Raw genomic sequence first — 21250 nt, forward strand, 5'->3', positions numbered from 1 at the left:
GCCACACCTGGTTTCCCTAGGCCTGGGGAAGCATTGGGGGACCTGGGGCCAGGGGTGGGGGGCGTCAGCACTCAGAGAAGCAGGGCGAACCTGGAGCCCAAGTCCTGGAGCCTGGCCTGGCATAGCCCAGTGCAGCTGCTTCCCTTCTCTGGGTCTCAGTTTCCCCATCCCGAAGTAGGGGTGATGATGCCTTCTCAGGCCTAGAGGTGGGGGACAGAAGGCACATGGCTTCACCCTCTTGAAAGGCCTCAAAATGGAGATGTGTGGAAATTTCCTCCTGTCCAGGGTAACAGCTGGTCTTTGTAGTGAGCGTTGCACTGTTTGGGTATCCATTTTGGTCTTTGTTTTTGTACATGCCAGGAACCCCCAAAACTCATCAGCCTAACCCCTCTCCTGATGCCTGAGAGGCCTGATGCCTAGTCCCACACGCTGAGGATCCAGCGCGCCCTGGGGAGCCTGTGCGGGGGGGGGGGGGGGGGGGGGGCTACCTCAGGCGCCCTGGGAAGCCTGGGCGGGGCCCTACCTCAGGCTCCGCCCCCACTCCGGGACTGCGGACCAGGTCTGTGCTGCCTAGTCCCACACCCTGAGGATCCAGCGCGCCCTGGGGAGCCTGTGCGGGACCCTACCTCAGGCGCCCTGGGGAGCGGACCAGGTCTGCGCCAAGGCAGAATCCGGAGGCTGGGCAGCACACCCGGCCAGGAGCTCTCCACAGCAGCCCAGCACAGGCCTGGGCACCAGCCGGGCAGGCAGACACACCCAGAATGGGAAAGGGGGGCATTCTGAAACATTTGGACATGCGGCTTCTTTTTTAATGGCCACCACGGGGAAAGCCAGCGCCTTGCGGAGTTCCGTGGAATAACCTAAGCAGGTCCCAAGACTTCGGGGCACTTGTCAACCCTACGCTCACAGGAGAAAGAGTGAGCAGGAGCTGAGGCTTTTTTAAAATGTAAAAAAGTTTTGCCAGACTGACGAGATAGCCCAGGCTGTGGAAAACAGGAGAGAGCAGAGCAGAGGGGACCTCACCCTCTCACCCCGCTTCCTGACAGGCCTTGAGAAGTGAGCTGGGGAAACGAGGGGGGGACGACATGGAAGCAGCCACAACAAAGGCAGCCTCTTAAAAGTGCTCCTGACCCCAACGTGTCCCCCCAGCATGGCCCAAGCAGCAGAAAGCACCCTGGCGTCCCCATCCAGGAGTCTGCCTCAGGGAGTCCAGGAGGCGCCGGTGCTCCCCACCCCCTGAGCAGGGCCCCCCACCTTGATCGCCCCCGGGAGGGAGGGGCACCCCCAAGCCTCGTGTGTCATTTCTCACCAGCGTGGCCCAGTGGGAATGCAAATAGAATTTATATGAGTTTATATAATATTGATATCTAGAATGAGAATGATGTGATTAAGAATGTAAGGAATAATAGTCATAATTAAATTGGTTTAGAGAGTAATAATATTTACGGTTAAGCACTTCCTATGTGCCTGGCAGGCATTTGTTTTACTGAACGCTAAGTGCTTTGTACATATTCATTCTTTCCCCTCCCCGCCACTCTGCACGGTAGCCGCTACTGTCCTTGTTCTGCGAGAAAGAAAATTGAAGCACAGAGAGGTCAGGGAACCCGCAGCAGAGCCAGGATTTGGGCCCCAGCAGCCTGGCCCCAGAGCGGTCAACTCCTTCCTCGTCCTGAGGCTGGAGACCAGCCCACACAGGAGCTCAGTTTAAACACGACCTCACTGAAGCAGCGTCACTGAAACAGAAATAATGTCCCCCCTCTGCACTCTCACTGACTGGTCTGCCACATCTAAAATCATCATGTGTTGCCTGACCGGGCAGTGGCGCAGTGGATAGAGCATCGAACTGGGATGCGGAAGACCCAGGTTTGAGACCCTGAGGTCGCCAGCTTAAGCACGGGCTCATCTGGTTTGAGCAAAAGCTCACCAGCTTGGACTCAAGGTCGCTGGCTCGAGCAAGGGGTTACTTGGTCTGCTGAAGGCCCACGGTCAAGGCACATATGAGAAAGCAATCAATGAACAACTAAGGTGTCGCGATGCGCAACGAAAAACTAATGATTGATGCTTCTCATCTCTCCGTTCCTGTCTGTCCCTGTCTCTGAGTCTCTCTCTCTCTGTCTCTGTAAAACACACACACACACACACACACGCAAAAAAAAAAAAAAAACTAAACTAAGATCATCATGTGTCACACCACAGCTGGCTCAGTCTACTGTCCCAACGTGTCACTGGGAATAGTTCTCAGAGTGTGGGGCTCCCAGGGACCAGGGAGGGTACAAGGTGGTTTTAGATGGCACAAAGCAGGCCAAGGACAGCAGGGAATGAGTGCACTCCTCTCATTTCAACTGTCCCGAGATCATGAATGCACAGAGAGGAAGTCTCGGGCTAGGGCAACGGTGGCTGTGACACCTCTGTGACCCACTCCGTCCCTTTCTGTGGCTGGGGAACAGGTCTCAACCGTGAGCCTTCAGCCGGTCACTCTATCGCACTAAAAACGATCAACATGACTTTGTCTTCGCTGTGGTTATTTCTGTTTACGGCAAGCCATGCTGGTTTTCATTGTAAAAGCAATGGCAAGTGCCACATGACTTCGTGTCTGTGTGGAATCTAATGAACAAAGTAAACTAACAAAATAGAAACAGACTCATAGATACGGAGAGCAGAGTGACCGCCGTCAAGGGGGGGGGACGAAAGAGGCAAAGGGATGAAGGAAAGGGGGAAAACCTCATAGACACAGACAGCAGTGTGGCGATGACCAGAGGGCAGGGGTGGGGGAGGGGGAAGAGGGGGAAGGGGGGTAAACGGTGATGGACGGAGACCTGACCTGGGGTGGTGAGCACACAGTGCAGTACACAGCTGATGTGTTATAGAATTGTACACCTGGAACCTGTATACTTTTATTAACCAGTGTCACCCCAGTAAATTCAATAATTTTTTTTAAAGGAAAATAATATCCCTGGTCGGTTTGCTCAGTGGTAGAGCGTCGGCCTGGCGTGCAGGAGTCCCGGGTTCGATTCCCGACCAGGGCACACAGGAGAGGCACCCATCTGCTTCTCCACCCCTCCCCCTCTCCTTCCTCTCTGTCTCTCTTCCCCTCCCGCAGCCAAGGCTCCATTGGAGCAAAGTTGGCCCGGGCGCTGGGGATGGCTCTATGGCCTCTGCCTCAGGCGCTAGAATGGCTCTGGTTGCAACAGAGCAACGGCCCAGATGGGCAGAGTATCGCCCCCTGGTGGGCATGCCGGGTGGATCCCAGTTGGGCACATGCGGGAGTCTGACTGCCTCCCTGTTTCCAACTTCAGAAAAATACAAAAAAATAAATAAAAAAATAAAAAAGGAAAATAATAGCCTGACTAGTGGTGGCTCAGTGGATAGAGTGTCAACCTGGGATGCTGAGGGCCCAGGTTCAAAATCCCGAGGTCGCTGACTTGAGCATGGGCTCATCCCACTTGAGCGTAGGACCATTGGCATGATCCCATGGTCTCTGGCTTAAAGCCCAAGGTCGCTGGCTTGAGCAAGGGGTCACTGGCTTGGCTTGAGACCCCCTCCCCTGGTCAAGGCACATATGAGAAGCAATCAATAAGCAACTAAAGTGCCACAGCTACGAGTTGGTGCTTCTCATCTCTTCCTTCCTCTCTCTCTCTCTCTCACTAAAAAAAAATTAAAGTAATAGCAAATTACCTGTTTAAATATACTTCATTAAATAAAAAGGTAAATCCATGGAAAGAAAAAGAGTAAGCAAATAAAAGTCGAGTTGGTAAAAATCCAGGAGTGACACATGGGTGGAGTGAGTGGATTTAGGGTTTGCCCAGAAGACTGAACCTGATGTCGTCCTTGTCATGAGGATGACTGCCACCTCAGCCCACTCCGTGCCCACCCTAAGTTAGAAAAAGGAGAAAAGAACAGCAGTGGGTCTTATCTCATTAAATGTTCCACTCCACCTGCTTACTGAGCTCCAAGGCAACCTCACCCAGTGTCATCCAAAAATAAACAAATCAAAAGGGCAAGTGGGCAGGCCTGGCTTGAGTTAAAGCAGAAAACAAGAGGGTTTAGGCCAGACGTGCCAATATCTCCCTGAGCACTTTGTCATCAGATGGCAAGTAGCAAGCCTGAAAGCCACTGAGGGGATCTTGTCACAATTCAACAGATCCAGCCAGGCCCTCCCTCTGCACTGGCCCCAACAAAGCCTCTCCTCATGCTCTGCCTGTCAGCACCTGGGGGCCTCGCCTTTCCTACAGTGGAATGTGTGGGCCAGATATCAACAGTCCTCAGAAATCCCAGCTCCCGGCAAACTCTCAAGGTCAGAAGATTCTGTCTGCAATGGACCCCACATCCCCCTTGGGCTCCCTTCCCCTCCACTTATTGTCTTCCCCCACCCAGTTCCCTGCCCCAAGCCTCTGGGCCTGGAGGGCTGTGTGACTTGTTTATACTAGAATGTGAATGACTACTTGTATAAAAAAAAATGATTAGCTGCAAAAAGCAATGCTTAACCCAAAGAAATGAATTGCTCATTGTGGAATGTTAGGCACAGAGAGAAGGGGACTAATATCCCTCAAAATCACCACAAAATACAATAAAGGCATTTGGTCAGCAGAGGAAAAGGGGAAGGTTTTCTATGAGCCCAACTAGTGGTCCCACACCCTGACCATGGCACCCATGCTGGGAAACAGCTCTAGCCATGCAGAAGCACACATCATGGCACGGGCATGCTGGGTGGGCTGGACCACGCTACCTAGGCGACGGATGGAGCTCCTGGTCTCCTTGGCGAAGCTGGAGTTGGACAGAGCCGTCTTCCGGGAGATGAGTACAGGGATGCGGGTGATTGGGGGGCGGTAGCTGGGCACATTGGGGAGGTGCTCCACCAGGTTTTGGGGGCCAAGCCCAGGCGCCACCTGGACTGGTGGCTGATCCTGGACCAGGCAATTCAGCTCCATGTCCTGGCCTGGTTTAGCCATGCTGCTGGGGTCAGGGGTTCTCAGGCAGAGGCGGGACCTTGGGGACTGAGATGAGGAGCACAGAGTTGGGGCAAGCAGGGCCGGTGGAGCTCCTCCCCACCAGGGCCAACACATGCCAGACTGGTGCTGGCCTGCGCCTGCGGTAGCTGCTCCCAAAGTCTGGAGCGCCACTCCCGTCCCTGGAGTTCAGTGTCAAGTGCATTCACCACGTCATGTGGCCGGTCCACCCAACAGCTCTGAGGACAGCCCGGAGCCCCACAACTCCTCGCGCTCTCTCTGCTAACCAACCACTGGTCGCATTTCCCACCTTAGACTCAAAAAAGTCAGAATCAAAGAACCTAGAACTCCCCAGACCCTTTGACTCCCAGACTCGAGACTCAAACATTCTTAGCCTGGTAAGAGTTTCCATCCCAAAGAAAGAAACCCTGGAGCTCAACGAATTCCACTTCTAACAGAAGCAGTCACTCTTCCTAGGGCCTCTGTTCTCAACTGGGCTGCACATCAGAACGCCTGGGGCTGCTTGGAAATGCCGAAGGCCCGGGTCCATCCCGGAGAGTCTGACGTAACAGTCTAGGCGCAGGCTGGACACCAGGATTTCTAATCTCCCCAAGTGATTCTGAGGTACAGTCGTGTTTGAGAACCAGGGCTCAAGGCCACTGCGGGTAAATCACCGGGGAGCTTGTTACAATGCAGATTCTGGTTCTGCGGGTCCGGGTTGGACTGGGATTCTGCGTTTTCAACCAGCTCCCGGGAGACACCGAAGCTGTTGGTTCTAGGCCCACACTTTGAGAAGCGGCAGACAAAGGGCTGGGCCTCAGCGTTTCTCAGAGTGCGGGCCCCAGACCGCCTGCCTCCAGATGAGCCGGGGAAGAGGCGGAGGAGGCAGCGCCGTGGAAACCCAAGTCTATACCGGGTGAGCCTGGCCGTATACACCCACGTGGGTGCAGACGTAGCTTTCCTGCGGCTCTGTGTTGAAGTGGATGGAGAACAATTTTTAAAGACCAGGTAGAGAAGCGAGTTCGGGAGACCAGGTTAGGACACTTGACTCTAGCTTCATCTCCAGCGTTGGGTGGCTGGGACACAAGCCTCCTGGTGCCTTGACAGCCTCCTCCCTCAGTGCTGGGCGCCTTAGATGTACTCTCACCCCCGACTGCCCAACCACCCTGTGAGGTTGGTACCATTATTGTCCTGACTGTCTTGATTTGGAAGCCACAGTTAAGTGACGTCATAGAACTGGCTCTGAGTCACACAGCAAGGAAGAAGAAGCCAAGAGTGACACATAGGTCTGTGCCCTTGATCAGTTGGCCAAATCCTGCCCACACGCAGAGCCTCAGTTTTCTCATCTGTAACATGATCTGTCTGCCTCACGGGACTCTGGGGCACCTGTGGCTTGAGCAACATGGAGGCTTGTAAGGCCATAGCTCGGTGCCTAGACATCCTCGGTTCCCCGAGACTCTGTCCCCACAGTCCCTCAAGTCTTAGGATGGGAGGGAGATGGGTTATGACAGCAAAGTGCACGTGCTGGGTCCAGGCTGGAGACCTCAGCGGTGAGCAAAAGTTCATCAAGAGATGTGGAGTTGGCCCTGGCCAGTTGGCTCAGTGGTAGAGCGTCGGCCTGGCGTGCAGGAGTCCCGGGTTCGATTCCCGGCCAGGGCACACAGGAGAGGCGCCCATCGGCTTCTCCACCCCTCCCCCTCTCCTTCCTCTCTGCCTCTCTCTTCCCCTCCCGCAGCCAAGGCTCCATTGGAGCAAAGATGGCCCAGGCGCTGAGGATGGCTCTGTGGCCTCTGCCTCAGGCGCTAGAATGGCTCTGGATGCAACAGATCGACGCCCCAGATGGGCAGAGCCCCCTGGTGGGCATGCCGGGTGGATCCCGGTTGAGCACATGCAGGAGTCTGTCTGACTGCCTTCCCGTTTCCAGCTTCGGAAAAATGCAAAAAAAAAAAAAAAAAGAGAGAGAGATGTGGAGTCTAGGATATGTCCTTAGCAAGCTCCGGTCCCAATTTTCACTGAGATATGTTATGTTTGAGCCCAGCCCGCACGGGGTGGTAGACCAGACAGCTGTGTTCCCATGAGGAGGGTGGCAGGGGTGGGGCTGGCTGGGAGCGGGCTTCCCAGGCCTGCTGCAGTCCTGGGGCCTCAGGGCCATGCCCCTGGGTCCTTTGAAATACATCCTCTGGCTCTGATAATGTGGCCCCAAGATGCAGAGGATGGTTTTGCCTGAGGATAGGGCAGGTGAGGGGTGGTGGCGATGCAGGGAGAGCAGGGGGGTCCCCCCAGTCTGAGAGTATGCTAGACATTCTCTGCAACCCCCCACATTACCCCACCACCACCACACACACACCTACCTTCTGAGCTGGTGGCTGTGGCCTTCTCCTGCAAAAAGTAAAGTGGAAACAGAAGCTGTGACTGCCGCGCTCCCCCCCCCCCGGCCCTGCCCAGCCCACCTTCTAGGGCAGCCAGGGAGGTGGCCTCTGCCTTGTGGAGGACAATGCATATGGAAGCCCCAGGCCCCAACCCTATGCCTGTGAGAACAAAGCCACCAGAGCAGCCACCTCCGCCCTTCCCACTGGGCACTGCACTTCACAGTGTGCAACTGTGGACAGCCCCCAGGGGCAGGGGGCTAGCTCCGTTTACAAAGCTGACCACTGAGGCCCAGAGTGGGCTGGTAACTTGGCCAGGGTCACACAGCCAGGGGAACTAAAATGCAGGTCCAGTAGCTCCCCACCACTGTCACCTAAGGCCCCTCCTAACACCACCTGACCCCTGCCACAGCAGGGCTTTGCAGTCCCTACCACCTGGCTCCCCTCTGTCCACTGGGCACCTACAAGTTGAAAACCCTCTGTCAATGAAGCAAACAAGGTCCCAGCCCTTCCCCCGAAGCCAGGCCGAGCCTCAGAGGGAGCGGGGTGCCAGGCCCGCTACTGCTCCATACCTGGCATGGGGTCCTCTGGGTGACTGTCTCGTCTACTCCACTCGGGTCCTCATAGGCCTCTGCCACCAGACAGCTATCCAGCAGGACACTGTGACCGGGCCGGGGGAGGAAAGGGCTGGGGTTAGGGGTGTTCAACACTTCCTGAACGCTGCTGAGTGCCAGCTCTGTGCCAGGGGCTGGGGCACAAAGATGCCCTAGAATAGGTCCTTGCCGCCATGAGGCTCCCAGCACGGGGAGGGCGACAGACCGCATGTCCTGCTAACAATCTCCCCGTCTGAGACATGTGCTGGAACAAGGGGCCGTGAAAGGCACAGCCACAATCCTGTCTAAAAAGGAAGGCTTCCCAGAGGAGGTGGCCTGTGAGCTGGACCTCAAGGATGATGAACTGACCGTGAGGAATAGGTGGGGAAGGGTGTCCAGGAAGGTGGAAGACATGTGCTAATGAAAGTGTGGAGGATGGTTTGGGGACCTGTCTGTCCTCTGGGGTGTGAGCAAGGGCACTGTATCGTGTTTGAAATACATGCCCAGCATTTCCCCTCCAACAGTCTCCAGGCAATCTTGGTGATGCAGGCAGGGCAGGGAGTACAAGAAAAGTAAGGCCCAGAGAGTTGGACTAACCTGGCCAAAATCACACAGCAAATTGTCACACACCGCACAAACCCTCAAACACAGGTCCTGTGTTTCTTTCCATGCATTAGATCAGGGTCACACTGCCACTGTGAAGCTCCCAGGGGGCCCTGGCCCAGGAAGCAGGCACACATGAGTGATGGGCCAGGGGTGAGGCTATAGGGAGCAGAGAGGACTACGGCAAATCCGAGAACTCACGCTCACCTGAGTCAGCAACCCCATGAACGGGGTCCCAGTGGCCAGATCTTCTGAGTTTCAAGAGGAGCCTACACTACACATGGAAAGGTAGAATGTCCTGATGCTGATAATCCAAATCAATACCCCTCTATTAATATGTAGCTATTCAAAAGAGCCTGTCTCCAGGCTAATTTGGGGCCTTAGATGCCCACATTCTGGGTTACAATGTGACTCGGCACAGGGCTCATGTGAATTTTGTAGTTAAATTAGATCCCGCTTCCTAACGGCCCATCAACCCACAGACCCCTGTCAGCCAGGGGCTCACGGAGGATGATCAGTGATGTCTGCCGCCCGGAGGACCTGGAGTCCCCATCCTCAGCCCTCTCAGGGTTGGGGGGGGTGGCAGGTTGCAGCCCCCTGTCGGTTAGGAGCCAGCCATCTGGCAACGGGATCCAGGGGCAGTCACATTGTCACAGTGACTCTCACAGGTGGTCTGCCTGAATCCTCACTCATACAAATAACCGGGACTATGACTGACCCCATCCCAGTCTAGAACTCAGAGGCTCAGAGAGGGCAGATGGCCTCTCCGTGGTCACACAGCATGGACCAGGCAGGCAGTGTGGAGAAAACACGTGGTCTCTGACCCCAGGGCCACGGACTTAACACCCCACTACCCGACTCTGAGCCTCTACACGACCCCACGTGACAGAGAGGAGTGGGGCAACTGTCCGGGGAACCCAAGGACCCAACCCTATTTCTCTTCGTGTGTGAGTATTTCCATCACGAGGGGCCTGACTTACTGGGGTCCTCCACCCCACTCCACCCAGGAGGGAACAGCTTTCTTTAAATAAGAGATTCAAGTCACAGTAGCAAGAGCCCATGATGCCACTCACGGGATCTGGGCACGTCAGCCTTCACGGGCCACTTCCTCCATAAAAAGACATTAAAAATTATCTTTCGTAGCTCTATTTATATGCACATTCATATGTTAACATATTTAAATCATTCTCTTCTATCTCAAAGTAGGGTGTTTTTTTTTTCGGTCTTTTTAGAAGAAATTAAACGTTCTTGCGAGGCCTCTATAGGTATTGTGGGCACCATGCCCTCCTTGGTCTTCAGAGCACAAAGGCTTGGGAAGTGAGCTCCACACAGTCCAGTCAGAGGCTGTGGAGGGTCTCGGTCATTCCAGATTCAGGCTGGGAAGTCACTGTGAGTCCATGGGCAAGTCACCGGGAAGCCCTCGGGCTGCCTCTGTTTGCGCACCTATCAAATGGGCAGGACTTGCCCAGCCGGTAGAGGCCAACTTATTTGGGTGAGGTCAGAGGGCCACTGAGAACCTCATGGAAAAGTCAAAAAAGACACCCCCACCCACCCATGTCAGGGGTCATCCTCGACCCTCCATCTAATGACTGGTCAGCAGCTCTCCTTGTCTGTGGTACCAAGTTGTCTGCTTGGCAATCGGCCTGACCCGGGGCCGGTGTCCAGCTCGCACTGGCCGGCAGACGCCCCTGTCTCTGAGCCTCAGACCTCTCATCTGTGAGATGGGATTAATAACAGATGCCATAACACAGTGTTGGGCGCAGAAAAGAAGTGCTAATCCAGTGACAGCTATTCCTATGATTGTCCCTGTCATCATTAGCACTCATCCCAGAGGAGGCAGCGTCCTTCAGGGTATGAATCACCCACGTGGATTGGGGAACGTTTTGCACAAACATCTTCAGCTATTGAGACACCTAACTGACCCTACTGTGGCCCAGTCAGCACTGTTTTGGGACCTATGCACCCAAAGTCATGCTGGCCTCTGGTAAGCAGTGTGCCCTGTGCCTGCCAGGAAGCCCTCTTGCCTGGCCCAGAAGCGGCAGGTGATAACTTCTACAAGGTTTCCAAACCCCAGGGAATTCCAAGGGGAGCAGCGCACAGACTGGCTGTGGTGGGCACCCTGGAAGAACCCCCTGCCCCACTCTTGGCTCTCCGAGTAAAGGGTAGAAGGTGCAGGGAGGGGCAGCAGAACCAGCTCGCCAGGACTGGGCAGCCACTCCCCCTCCCTCTAGTCACCCAGCAGGCTGTGCCCCCAAATTAAGGTCCTCACAGTCGCCTTCAGCTCTTCACATGACAGCCCAACCCCAAAAGAAGGAAGGAGGGGAGCCCTGAGGGAGAAGCAGCCACCTACTTGGGTCTTGCTGTCTTTGCCAACAAGGACGACCATGGTGCGGGAGCTCAGCTGGGGGCGATGGCGTTCATCCCAAACCCCGAGGCAGTGCAGCGCATGCCAGGGGGGAATGTGGAGAGTCCACCCAGCCCCGAGCCTGCGAGGCTGGCTCTCGAGCCAGTGTGACTCGGCTGGTGGCGGATGAGCCACCGATTCTTCCTGCTTCTAATCAGATTAAGGGGGTGCGCAGGGCACTCTGCAGAGATGCCCCCAGGGAGGCCAGGTGGGGACCAAAGGCTGTGGTTGCTAGGAAAAGCCGAGCAGTTGCCAGCAGAGACCTGGTCGCTAGGCGACCATCTGCCAGCGTCATCAGTAAACCCGGTGCCTCCACAAAGCTGGCCAAAAGCATCTTTCCCCAGCCAGTGACAGCCCAGCCCCTTGGCCACACTGGACCCTTGTGACCCTGGCTCTGGGGTCACTCACTCTCTCACCACAGAACCCCTATCTTTGCCCGGAACCCTGGGCCCAAACTTCCATGAGTTTGAAACTCTGGGCAAAGCTGTGTGTGTTCCTGTGTATGACTGCAGCATTTGTGGGTAATTATATGCACGTGCTTGTGTCCATAAACATGTGTGCAGGGTGCAGTGTGGATATCTGCAAGTGTGTTCATGTGTGAACATATGTGTGTTTGTTGTGTGTGCTTGTGTATGTTTGCAGACTATGTGTGAGTATAAGTGTGCATAGCCCGACCTACGTGTCTGTCTATGCGCTGGTGTGTGTGACAGTGCAGACACATGCTCTTTGCACTGGGAACGTGTGTAGTCAGTGCATGTGCAAGTGTGTGAGCACACTGATCACTGGGCTTCCAGGGCTGTTCCAGCCCAGGCCCATGCGTTGGGCACACAGGCTGAGTGGGGAACGACCCCCCACTCTACGCTCTGCACCAAGGCGGGTGGGCAGCAGAGGACAAACAAGCCACAGGGAGGCTGCGAGGCAGCAGTGAAGGCCCGCACCTCGGGCAAGAGCAGTCGCCTGCTAGCGAGAGCAGCTGGGCTCTGGGGGCCCAGAGGGCAGAATTAGGACGGAGTTATAGAAATCGTAAGGAAGCTGTTAGTTTTGGTGGAAGAGATAATTTCCTAAGTCAGAGGTGCCTACGGATGGAATGGATGGCCTCTGAGTGGTTGTGAGCCCCCATTGTTGGAGGGAAGCACACAGCTGTGTGGCCTCTTGCCAAGGAAGGAAAGATTTGATGTGACCTGGGCAAGGGTAGACTAAAGGCGGATGACACCGAGCAGGCTTCCAGCCCTGAAATCTTGTGTTGTTGGTCTCATGGTTTAACTCTTTCCTGGAATGGACTAAAAGCGACCTTCCGTGGGGATTCAAACATCAGTTACCTTCAGAGGGGTCTTCGACCGACGGGGCGCAAGTCCCGCCACACCCATTCTCACCGCGGGACCCATGCCCGCTCTGCAGGGGCTGTTGTTGTCCCCTGTCCCTTCACAGGCGTGGGGCAGAAGCTTCAGGCAGGCGTGCCGCTTGCCAGGTGTCTCTGCTAAGAGGAGCAGAGCCCGTGCTCCTACCACTCATGGGGTTACCCTGCCCCGGTTGTGCCCAGAGGGGCCCGTCAGGGAGGAAGGAAGAGAGCCGGGGGTACCACGCAGGGCACAGAGACCAGGGACAATGCAAGGGGGTGGAGCAAAGGGACAGAGCCCATCAGCCTGGGCTGATCCTGGCAACAGCCTCCTCCTGCTCTCCCTGCCTCAGTCTCTCCACAACGCAGCTGCCAGACCCTGCCGCTCCCATTCCTCCCAGAGAACCGAGTTCAAGGCCTTCACGACGTGGCCCCACCGCTGTTGTCCCCGTTCCGGGGATGGGAGGGCTGCTCTCGGGGCTGCAGATCGCTCCCTCCTTCCTGGCCACCCTCTCCCTCCTCCTGGCCCGGCATTCTGCTCTGCCCCTCGCCCCTCACTGAGCCTCCTCCTCCTCGCCTGCCCTCTCCGGTCCCTCCTCAGCTCTCCGGCTCTGATCTGGCCTCGGGGCCTCCCCTCCGCCCACGCCCACTCCCTGGGCGTCTCCTCCTGCCCCCTGGCTTTGGGCTTCCCGGTCCTTCTATCCCCAGACTCCCGACGTCCTGTCTCCAGCCCCACCTCTCACTCCCTTAACTCCACTCGGGCGTCCGTCCGACCGCCTGCTCTTCACAGCCCCCGTGTCTCCACCTCTACGTCCCCTCCTCCGTCCACCCCACCTGCCTGAAAATCTTCTCCCCTCCTCGTGCTTCTTTAAAAGTGAAGTCTGTTTGGCATACGACATTGCGTGCACGTCAGGTTGCCTTGTTAATGTGGCTATAAGCGTTAACGTGACATTTCTACATCGTGGCTGCCCCTGTAGCAGTAACGAGCCTCTCTCGCGTCACCTATTACTCCTTCTTAGTGGTTGGAATAGTTAAGATAACTATTTTGATGAGTCTCACTTTTAGCGGTTTCTGCTCTCCGTTTCGGAACCTTTAACTGACCTCTTCTGTCTGTGCTGAGGTCCGTGTGGCTGTGGGTGGAGCAGCGGCCACTGACGGGCAGTGGGGCAGAGTCCACGCAGCCTTGGTGGGCGGCAGAGGCGACCGCCGGCCCCCTGCTAGGGAGGCCGGGAGGGAGGGAGCCGCTCTGCGCCTCGGCTTTATTAATTCCAGGGGAGAAGTGGGGGCCCGCGGCTTGCGTCCATTCAGGCACTCACCCATGAACTCAGACAACTTTTATTTGGTGCCTACTGTACCAGGCCCTGTTCTAGGCTCTGAGGACATGGCCGTGGACACAACAGACAAGAGTCCCCACCCTCGTGGAGGCTGCATACTAGTGTTCGTTTGCATGTATATCTGTGCAGGTCATTACGAGCACAGTGGGAGACCCCCGGCTTCCCCAGCCTCTCTGGTCTGTGCCCAGCGGCACACAGCACAGAAGGAGGGAAGGCACTCTGGTGAGCAGCAGGGGACACCCCCCCCAGAAGCCTGGTGCCCCTCCCTGTAACCCCACCTCCCCGGGCCACGCCTCTGTCAAGGGCGGAAATGCCTTACTCAAGCTCTTCCTCTTCCTCTTCCTCCTCCTCCTCCTCCTCCTCCCCTTCCTCCTCCTCTTCTTTCTCCTCTTGAATCCAGGAGAGCTGCCTGAAACAAGGTCAGAGGCAAGAGATGAGCCCCCCTACAGGTGCACCCACATCAACCCCTGCCCCATTTTCAGTAAGATGTCCTGTGACCCCAAGACCAGACATGAACCCCTCAACCAAGGATCAACCCGAGGACCCCACCTGAGAAGCTCCAGGCACCCTCTATAAACAAGGATCAACCCGGGGACCCCACCTGAGTAGCTCCAGGCACTCTCTATAAACAAGGATCAACCCGGGGACCCCACCCGAGTAGCTCCAGGCACTCTCTATAAACAAGGATCAACCCGGGGACCCCACCCGAGAAGCTCCAGGCACCCTCTATAAACAAGGATCAACCCGAGGACCCCACCCGAGAAGCTCCAGGCACCCTCTATAAACAAGGATCAACCCGGGGACCCCACCTGAGTAGCTCCGGGCACTCTCTATAAACAAGGATCAACCCGGGGACCCCACCTGAGTAGCTCCGGGCACTCTCTATAAACAAGGATCAACCCGGGGACCCCACCTGAGTAGCTCCGGGCACTCTCTATAAACAAGGATCAACCCGGGGACCCCACCTGAGTAGCTCCGGGCACTCTCTATAAACAAGGATCAACCCGGGGACCCCACCTGAGTAGCTCCGGGCACTCTCTATAAACAAGGATCAACCCGGGGACCCCACCTGAGTAGCTCCGGGCACTCTCTATAAACAAGGATCAACCCGGGGACCCCACCTGAGTAGCTCCGGGCACTCTCTATAAACAAGGATCAACCCGGGGACCCCACCTGAGTAGCTCTGGGCACTCTCTATAAGGGCCTGTCTCAGTCCCCACATCCTGAGGTGACCTGAGGGCAGCCCCTGAGCCTCTCTGGGCCGGTGTCCCCACCTTTGCGACGTAGGTCCCGGGCCTGAGGACCTGAGACCTCCCGCAGATGCACCCCCAGGCATGTGCCGGAGAGTCTGCTGCAGAATTATTTATAATCACAAACTTGTTGAATCGTCCTGAATGCCCATCCATAGCAGACAGGTTAGGTAAATTCTGGCATCTCCATGCAACGGAACAGGATGCAGTTATGAAAGGAAAAGTGAGCAGATGATCTCTATATACGGAGAGTGGAGAAACCTCAAGATATGCTGCTAAGTGAATACAGCAAGGTGCGGACAGGGGGTACATGTGATATGTCATGTTTTGTGCAACAACAACAAAAAAGAAAGAAAACAAATGAAGGGAGTCCATGCTTGTAAGTGCTCCAATGGTCCCAGGAACAGGACAGAAGAACCCGGCAGCCACTGCGCCCGCCCGTGGGAAAAGGGTGGGGGTCTGGGGGAGGGGTGGGAGGGAGAGGCAGGCTTGGCTCACTCCCCACGCCCGTTCATGCCTTTGGGGTTCCGTGCTATGCGCCTGCCCTCTTCCCAGTCCGTGGTTCAGATCCCTCTCTGGCTCCCACCTGGGCATCTCTTCCACGGCCTCACGCTCCTCTTCACCAGCCGGAGTCGCCCCCTCTGAGTCCTGCGGGCTGGCGCTGCCATCCTGATGCTGGTCCCCCTCCCAGTGAGGGTCAACCTCTTCAAGGATGAGCTCGAGATCGGGCCCCTCTTGCCCTCCAGAAAGGATGCTGACTGCAGGGGACACAGGGTGTGGGGGAGCGTGGGCTTGGGGCCCCGAGTCCCAGGGACCACACAGGGAGCCTTGGCTGTCACCAGCCACGCACCAGCCCTCGGCCAAGCAATGGACACAGCCCCGTTATCAGCGGGACCATGAGCAACCGGATCAGCTCTGAGCCAATGGGCTGAAAAGCCCGCGATCGAGCGTTCACCTGTCTCCGTCAGTTCCCCCTTTTCCTCTTGAGACAGAGCTTCCATTACAGTTAGTCTCAGCTTCTCCCGGGGGGGGGTTCCTTCTTGGAGTTTGTGCCGAAGCAGAAACTGCTTCTAACCACAGTATTGCAGGTGATGCCCAAGGACCCAGGCTCGAGGGCCACCTGCCACATGCAGGGGCCGGGTGGCCTGAAAGGTCCCGAGGGGTGCAGAGAGAGCTCACTCGCGCTAGAGGCCACCCCCTGGTGACAGCGTACTACATGCTCATCCTCCCAGCACCTGCTTCTGGGGGTCTTTGTCTCCTTCCTGAACTTAGAAGCACCACCCTTCCTCCGAGAGGGTCAACTTTCCCATGGCGGTGGCCCCACTTTCCGAGGGGAGTCTGAAATTTTCCACCTCTCTCCAGGCACCCTGGCCCCTGCCAAGGAGAACACTGCGGGGCTGTGAGCTTGGCAGAAGTGGGTGCAGGGCAGACTCGTCAGGAGCCTCAGCCCACTCAGGGCAGGAAAAAGGATCAAAGGGGAAGAGTGCCTCGGAGCCAGGTTTCCGGAAGCTCCAGTAGTCTAGGTGGCCCTCACGCCAAGCAGGAATTACTGATGGGGACTTGGAAGCTGGCCTCGAGTCTCATCCTTTGGCTTTGGAAGTTTTTGTTTACAGTGTAGACCAGGGGTAGTCAACCTTTTGATACCTACCGCCCACTTTTGTATCTCTGTCAGTAGTAACATTTTCTAACCGCCCACCGGTTCCACGGTAATGGTGATTTATAAAGTAGGGAAGTAACTTTACATTATAAAATTTATAAAGCAGGGTTACAGCAAATTAAAGCATATAATAATAATTACATACCAAGTACTTTATGTCAGATTTTCGCTAAGTTTGGCAGAATAAATCTTTATAAAACAACTTACTATAGTTAAATCTATTTTTTAATTTATACTTTGGTTGCTCCGCTACCGCCCACCATGAAAGCTGGAACTCTCGCTAGTGGGCGGTAGGGACCAGGTTGACTACCACTGGTGTAGATAATAATAATGATGACAACAGCTACTAGTGCCAGGCCTTGTGCTAAGTGAATTATATGAAGTAATTCGTTTAGTCCTCTCATCAACCTTTGGAAGTAAGAACAATTATTATCCCCATTTTATTTTTCATCTACGACATGTTATTCCCCATTTTATAGATGAGCAAACTGAGGCACAGATTAATACCTTCTTGTATGGGGTGCTTCCCATGTGCCAGGCACAGGGCCAAATACTTTCTAAGAGTTGCATCACTCCTTCATCCCACCTCCTGGCTTCTAGGCGCCTCACAGAGGAGCGCCCGCTGCGCTCCAGGGAAGCCTCCTACGTGCATCCTGAATTAGCCTCTTCCATGGCTGGTCCAGGCCCCTCCAGCCCTACAAGCAGCCCTGAGGTTGGCCCAGGGAGGCTGTCCCCTGCGTGGCCCCGAATCTAGTAATGGGTCGTGTCATATATGTCATTCTATGTTTCTATCTGACAATGGTGTGGCATCTCCACCCCAAGCAGCCGCTGGGTGCAGGTTCCTGCCTGACACAGCAGGGGACCTCCAGGGCTCAGAACGTCCCCTGGCCTGTGAGCTCATTGGCTTCCATGGCAACCCTGCAGGGTGAGAACAGTATTCTCCCATTTTATAGACCCTAGAGAGCCGGCTCAGAGAGGCGGAGTGACGTGTCCAAGGCCACACAGGATGTTGGAGGCAGTGCCAGGTCCCCCGACTCCTGTTCCTCCTGGTGCTCGATCCCAAGTGATAAATGTGCCCCCAACATGGGCAGCCGTCTGTAACGGGCACTGGAGAAGTCTGGCGTCCGGCGTCCTGGAGCGCTGACGCCGAGCACCCTTGCTTTCCTTCCATTAACCCTCTCTTTCAAGGTACCAGTTAGTAAGTGAACGTTTCATAGGCACTTCCTCCTCCTTTCAGGTCTGTGCTGGGCCCACGAGGCATGCCCTAAACTGTCCTCGTTTTACAGCCAAAGATTCTATGGCGGGAAGAGGATGGTGCCCTGGGTACCAGCCTGGTAGGGCAGGCATCAGGTACTCTGCCCTACTGATCCTGGGGCAGTGCCCCGAGCAGGCCAGGAGAAAGACTCACTGTCCCGCCCCTGGAGCTCTGAGCTCCTCTCTGCAGGCAAACGAATCCCAGCTGTCCCGGCTTTTCCAGGGACCCCAGTGCCCGGGTCGCAGTGGGCCACTGTGGGTGCTCAAGCCCACACGGAAACTGCTGCTCCATCCAGGGCTTGCACGTCGCCCCTGCAGTCCCTCCTGGGCATGCCCCTCCTGGCCAGCGTCCTCTCTGCCAGTCTAGAGTGTCGCTCAGGGCCACTGAATGGAGTTCCGACTCCAGCAGTGAGGTTCATCAGCCTCCCCTGGGGAAGGAGCTCCCGGTTCCAGCACCGGCAGACAGGGAGCAGGGGGCACAAATCCTAGGCCAAGGCCCCCACCCAGGCCCTGGCTGCTGGCAAAGCCCAAACCCTGGCTCAAAGCCGCCGTCCTCTCTGGCCGGCTTGGGTCCCAGAGGCTTTGGGTGGGGCCCCAAGCTCAAGAACCCCTGCTTCAATCACTTTCCCTGCCTCCATTGCTTGCTCGGCCTCAGAGTTTTCTTTTCAAAGGCACTCCCCTGCTCAACCACCTTCAGTGGCTCCCCATTGCCACAGCCTAGACCTCCCCAAAAACAGTCCCGAGCTTTTCTAGCTTTGCCTTCTGCGTCAGGGACCCGGGCTGTCTCCTTCTTCCAGGCTCAGCTCACTTCACACCCTGTGCCAGCGCTGCCGTCCCCTCGCTGCCAGTCTGAGACCTCGGGGGTCTCATGCTCAAAGACCCACCCAGCCGGGCGTACGATGTGGATGGGTGAAGTGGGATATATGGTGTGGGCCTATTCTGGCTGGATCTGCTCAGTTTTCAAGAGAAGCCAGACTTCTTCCATATTAAAGCTGCTTGCTTTTTAAATGCTGGAAACTCATTCTGAATTTTGAAATCACTCCTTGCCCCAAACACAGACATCTGTGGGCCAGCTGTGACCCAGGGCACCCAGCTCAGGACTCCTGGCGAACTCCTCCTGCCTGCAACCCCAGACCACAGGCCGCACTCAATCCACCCACTTTTCAAACCCACGTGCCCATTCTAGCCTTGTCTGCAGTAATAATATTATGCAATCACAGGTTTGCTGCATCGGTTTATGCTCTTTAATGTCAACAGAAGTGTCTATTGCTGTCCCCTGGTGGTCTCGAGCCTCTGAGGGAGAGAATGTGGCCAAGCCTAAGAAGAACGTCTTCTGGGAAAAGCTATGTCCCATGGGGACACCGACGATGTGGCAGGCACCATGCTGAGGGCCGTGCAGGTGTCCTCTCAAAGACAGTCCTTCATGGGCTTTCCTAGCCTTCCGGCGGGAAGTCCCCCTGCTGTCTAGCCTCAGTGCCACAGGCTGCCCCTGGATGACCTTCCTCTTGCTCCGGGAGAAAGGGGCTGGCCTTGGTCCCAAGGGGCAGCCGGGACTGGTGGAAGGGACGCTGATTCCGTCACCCTGCCTGGGAGCATGGGCAAGGGGTCACTGTTCAAGGGGGTGGGAGGTTCAAGGGCCACCCCCCCTGCAGGTCTTCTCTTCAGGGCACCCTTCTTTCCTTCCATCCATCTGTCCGTTTGTCCATCTGTGCTCTCCCAGGCTCCCTTCTCCCTTGTTTCAGAGGCTCCCAGCTGCTGCCACCCCTGAAACAAAGGAGAAGACAGAGGGCGGTGGCTGGGTGGACAGGCGGAGGGACTGGACGAGTGAGTGCCTGCGCGAGTGACAGCCAGGGAGGCTCGGGGACAGGGCCCCCAGACAGAGCCCAAGGCCTAACTCCTGTCGCCTATGCATGTGACCTTGTTCGGAAACATGGTCTGTACAGATGTCATTAGTTAAGGATCTCAAGATGAGATCATCCTGGATTTAGGGTGGGCTCTTAATCCAATGACTAGTATCCCTATGAGAGAAAAAGAAGGGAGACTTGACAGACACCGGGGAAGGCAGCAAGGAGCCTGTGGGCACCGAGGATGGGCTGTGGGCACCGAGGATGGGCTGTGGGCACCGAGGATGGGCTGTGGGCACCAGAAGCCAGGAGAGAGGCACAAACAGTGTCTTTGTCGGAACCACAGGTAGAACCACCCTGCCAGCACTCTGATTTTGGACTTCCAGCCCTCTGAACCACAGGAGAATACATTTCTACTGTTTGGAGGCACCCAGTCCGTGGTCCTGTGAAACGGTCCTGTGTAACAGTCCTGTGGCAGTCCTGGGAAACTGACCCCTGGCTCCTGGCGGGGGTGTTGAGTCACCCCATTGCTGCCCCAGTGCCTACCCTGGCCCCTGACCCTTGACCCCCACACTCCTGCACCTCGGGGGGCCCTGTCTGTACCTGGCTGAGAATCCCACCTCCCTCCAGAGGAGGAGAGAGAAGGCTAAGAGGAGCCAGGGGCTCCAACCTCAAAGTTCTCAGGGTGGGGGTCTGTCCTAGGGAACTTCTTCTACTCTGTTAACCTCAGCCTGAGAAGCTGCTGCCTCCACACCATGAGAACTTGCTCTGTGACCTTGGGCATATCACTGCCTTCCCCAACAGCCATGGGGGTCCCTGCGGTGTCCTCCAGGGTGGCCATGAGCTCCACGGGACAGAGCAAGCCCTGCTCTGAGGCCTTCCGCTCACAATGGCATCACGATTACACAGACCCCATGGCCTCCACAGCCCACAGTGGCCATCACCAGCCTCAGAGTTCTCGTAAAGACCACCACCCACCAAGTGGGCTGGGGTTGGACACAGCCTTACAGACAAGTGAGAAGCAGCCCCGGAGCCCTGAGGCCCACAGTGTCCGGACCCACGTCCAGGGTAGAATAGCGTCACTGCCCCCCGCTTGGCCCACGTCGGGCACTCATTGAGGCCTGACCCGGAGCAGGCCCTCTGTGACATTTGTGAATGAATGGGTGACCGCCCTCTCCACCACAGGCCTTTCCAGAGGCCATGAAAGGAAAGAAGAGCAGAGTTTGGATCCTAGCCCACCCCACCCGACCTCAGTCTGTCTCCGGTCCTGAGGCAGGGCTGGGATAAAAGGTAACACACTCCCCGACCTGGCCACAGGTGAGGGGATGCCCTCCCAGCTCCAGGAAGCTGGAGTCTATGGGGTCCAGTTCCCAGTCCGTCTCCCCTCACCCCTCAACCAGGGGCTCGTCTCAGCCAAACCCACTGGCCCTGCTGTGGGGGCAGTGGGAGCTCTCTCTGGCTGCCCAGCAGGGAAGGGGGCCCAGCACCGTGGCCTGAGAGCTGTCTGCTCTGCATGAGAAGCAGGAGGCAGGCTGCCCCTCCCCTCCCCCCACCTCCCCAGGCTCCAGCAGGGGCCTCAGGCCACCATGTGCCTCTGGACAGGGCTCTGGTGACCTGGCCAGGCTGGCCTGGGTGGGGTCTGCAGAGCCCGGGCGCCCTCAGC

General features: G+C 56.5%; 1 protein-coding gene across 1 annotated transcript in view; it reads right to left on the bottom strand.

The window, feature by feature from the left end:
• The window catches only part of CNGB1 (cyclic nucleotide gated channel subunit beta 1), a 69802-nt gene that overhangs the window by 34732 nt on the left and 13820 nt on the right, over nt 1-21250 (bottom strand). Inside the window, exons 13-16 of the mRNA XM_066242773.1 lie at nt 15419-15590; nt 13902-13991; nt 7885-7972; nt 7298-7325 (exon numbers count right to left, since the gene is read on the bottom strand). Coding sequence (XP_066098870.1) covers nt 7298-7325; nt 7885-7972; nt 13902-13991; nt 15419-15590 — 378 coding nt within the window. The remainder of the gene's footprint in view (nt 1-7297; nt 7326-7884; nt 7973-13901; nt 13992-15418; nt 15591-21250) is intronic.

The sequence above is a fragment of the Saccopteryx bilineata genome, chromosome 9 (genome assembly GCF_036850765.1).
Source record: "Saccopteryx bilineata isolate mSacBil1 chromosome 9, mSacBil1_pri_phased_curated, whole genome shotgun sequence".
Taxonomy (NCBI): Eukaryota; Metazoa; Chordata; class Mammalia; order Chiroptera; family Emballonuridae; genus Saccopteryx; species Saccopteryx bilineata.